The sequence below is a fragment of the Salvia splendens genome, chromosome 13 (genome assembly GCF_004379255.2).
Source record: "Salvia splendens isolate huo1 chromosome 13, SspV2, whole genome shotgun sequence".
Taxonomy (NCBI): Eukaryota; Viridiplantae; Streptophyta; class Magnoliopsida; order Lamiales; family Lamiaceae; genus Salvia; species Salvia splendens.
The window spans coordinates 923098-926482 of NC_056044.1; the positions used below are offsets into that span (position 1 = coordinate 923098).

The window sequence follows — 3385 nt, forward strand, 5'->3', positions numbered from 1 at the left end:
ATGCAGTTGGTCTCAGATTTATTGAAATATTTTGTACAGTTTTCCAGTTTTGTCAGAATTTTCCATTTGAGGTTCAGCACCAAATCTGATGCCCCACATATGGATTTCCTATAACATATTTTTATTATTAGTTAATAATTTTATAATTATTAACAAGACTTTAATCTTTCTAATTTTTTTAACCATTTATAAATTTGTTATTAGTATGGATATAGACCGTATAGTTAGTTGTATGATACTTACAAAATTTGTGGCACACTGGATCACATCTGAGAATATGCAAAATTACTTGAAAATTTCTAAAAATTCATATTAATAACCCCTTGGGGAAAAATTTACAATTGAAAAAATTACCAAAAAATGAAAAAAAGAACAATTACAGAAATTCAACCCTATCCCTTATAAAATATGTATAAGATAGGTAATCTCTCTACAATTCTCTTTCTACAATTGCTAATGCCTAAACAAAGACACCTTCTTCCACTCCACCAATCGTCTTAGGAAGTGCATAACCTGTGAATTATATCATAAAATTTCATGTTAATTAATTACTTCAAATCTATTAAAATAAAATATTCTCAAATTTTTTTTATATATATACGTATTTGATTTATATTTACCTCTATGGGTTCTTGCAAAGTGTAGGAAGCATTTGTTTCTTTTGGACCATTCGATACTAGGATTCCTAGTCCTTGACCCCTCTCTCTCAAAACCTATAAACCCGAGGTTCAATCAGTATATCTTATCAATCATGAAAAAAATACCGAACACACAAAAATAAAATAAAAACGCTATTATACATGTGAAATTATGACTTACTCTAAAAGCATCTTCGTCAGTTCTATCATCGCCTACATATATGGGAAACACATCACTAGATTCATCGAACCCCAACGACTCCAACAAGAACTCGACTGCGTTCCCCTTGTCCCACTTAATAGTTGGGCGAATCTCGAACACTTTTCTACCGTGAGTCACCCTGAGCTGCGAGTAGTCCTTGATCACCAGTTTCACTTGATCGGCCAGCTCGACCCATTTCTGTCAAAAGCACTTTCCAAGATTAGCCCGTTATTACTAGAAACAGACAAATAGTTCGCGGTCGGGTTTTCGTACCTTTTCCTCCACGCAACGGTAGTGAACGGAGAGACAGAATCTGTTGTTCTCCACTATTGCTCCAGGAATGTGCTTCACTTGCTCTATCAAAGCTTTGTATACCTGAGAAATAAGTAAGCAACAATTTTTCAGACCAATTTCACTTGATTAATAAACATGTAATTAAAAATAATAATAATTTGGTTAAATTGACCTCATCAATTATAGGCAGAAATGCCCTTGCAGGCTGGCAGAGGACAGTTTGATTTCCCTAAACATTACACACATTTAACATAAGAAAATTTGCAAGAAAAATACATTTTTGTGACAATTTTTAAGAAATCAATTTAATTTTTTACTCACTCTTTTTTGTGATTTATGCCCTTTTGATGGCCCTTTAATGTCCATTCCATGGCTGCCGGCGTAGTAAAGCTCCGTCAATTGTACGAAATCATACACCTTCAAAATACAAAAAAATTAATAAAAATCAAGTTTTCAAGATTGTATAATCACTCACATTAATTTACCAAATTACTGAAATAAATTAAGTCAAAATTAAAATGTACCTTAGCTCTGCACCTCCCACTAACAATGGCGGAAGGGAACAATTTTGCAACATCTCTCACAGCTTCTCTCATCTAATCATAGGGAAAAAAAATACATATTTAGTTAAATTTCTTTTAAATTTTGTTGGCGGCGGCGAAGGCGACAAACCTCACTGGTGATGAAGGCGCGGTCGGGATCCTCGATGATCGGCGAGAGGGTCCCGTCGTAGTCCAAGAAAACCACTATCTGCTTGCCCGTGGCGGCGGCCTCGATCTCCTCGAACATCGTCAGAGCTGACGGGTGGTGGAGCTGCACGCACGTGCGCGTCAGCCTCACTTATTTACAAAATTGTTAGGACAACAGTCAGACTGACCAGACTGTTGTCCTGACAGATAAATTTTTTTTATAAAAAAAAAGGGAAATACTTACATTCCAAGAGGCGTGGTCCTCGGCGTCCGAGGGCTGCCTTGTGGGGGAGGAGGCTCTCATTGAGTCGAGCAGGGCATTGATCCGAGCCCCGTTCGCATTGGGGCTGAGCTTCTTGAGGAGCTTCTTCAGCGGGAGGCGGTTCCCGCTGAGGGGGAAGAGGGCTGAGTCGGGCATTGCGACGGGAAAGGCCATCGGAATGCCCGATTTCGCGTCGGGAATGACCAATTTTTGGTTCGTCATTGTGTTGAGGTAAGGCTTGGAGAGAACCTGCATTTGTTATTTATAGTCAAAAGGTGTGAGAGTGAGAACATAATAAATAAAGAAAGACTTTGGCGTGTGAGAAACGAGTTCAGTTATGAGGAATTGGAGGTGTAAATTACCTGGAAAATATGTGGAAGTTTTGGCTGAAAATATGTAGAAGAAGAAAGGGAATATTGGATTCTAGATTTTGAATTTTTTGTTTCTATGAATGGAGAGAGAGAAATGGTTTGAAAAATGTGGAAGATCACAAGTGAGGGTAGCAATTTATAAGAAACTTGAAGGAAATATGAGACCGAGTATCCCAACTTTTCTTTTACCACCTTTTTTATATATTTATTTTAGATTTTAAGTATATGTTGTCTCGTTCAAGAGGACCATTTTCTTGAATGATAGTGATTTTAAGTAGAAATATTGAGTAGAGATGAAAAGGTACAGTTGAATACACTAACAAGTTTGGATTTATATTTTTCTGCTTGGGCCATTGATATTAAGTTTTAGCATTATGAAGTTTGAGAGATATGTTTGGATTCTTGTGTTAGTTTTTTTCTCTTTTTATGTAATTAGCTGCTTTAGTGTAGAAGTTGAGATATAAAATGCATGGGACCAATGTAATTTAATTTTGGGGTGGAATTTATTCTCATTTCACATATAGCATTACTTAATGCAAGAAAGTTTGATCCATGTTAAAATATTGATGCTATTTTCCTCATTTTTTTTCTACGAAGTTTCTGAATATACATATTGGTTTGAAAAGTTTCTTTTTATTCGATGTTTTATTTGGGGTAGAAAAAAAATCAAAAGTAACTATTAATTAATCTTTAATTTATTGTTCTAGTACCTGCATACTTCTCAGATTCCTTAATCTATTGAAAGACACATTAAATTCAAAATAAAAAAAGAGAATTTCATATAAATGGAAGTGTGTGAGATAGTACAAAAAATCATTGGGTTACTGCAGTTCAAGAGATAAGGAAGTTGGATTATATTCTTAATTAACTAAGTTTTTTTTGGTGGAGTGCCCACTTCATATGCTAGATTAATTATGAGTGTCTTTGAC

The 3385-nt window shown here is 35.4% G+C and overlaps 1 protein-coding gene across 1 annotated transcript; it reads right to left on the reverse strand.

Annotated features, from left to right (window-relative positions):
• Positions 1–285: 285 nt before the first annotated feature.
• On the reverse strand, positions 286–2601 carry LOC121762779 (probable trehalose-phosphate phosphatase J). Its single transcript, XM_042158770.1, has 10 exons — positions 2448–2601; positions 2068–2334; positions 1807–1947; positions 1659–1730; positions 1456–1551; positions 1307–1363; positions 1114–1215; positions 820–1038; positions 621–713; positions 286–513 (listed from the first exon to the last, which is right to left on the reverse strand). The coding sequence occupies exons 2-10, from the start codon at positions 2305–2307 to the stop codon at positions 454–456; spliced, it is 1080 nt and encodes a 359-aa protein (XP_042014704.1). The 5' UTR covers positions 2308–2334; positions 2448–2601; the 3' UTR covers positions 286–453.
• Positions 2602–3385: the final 784 nt, after the last annotated feature.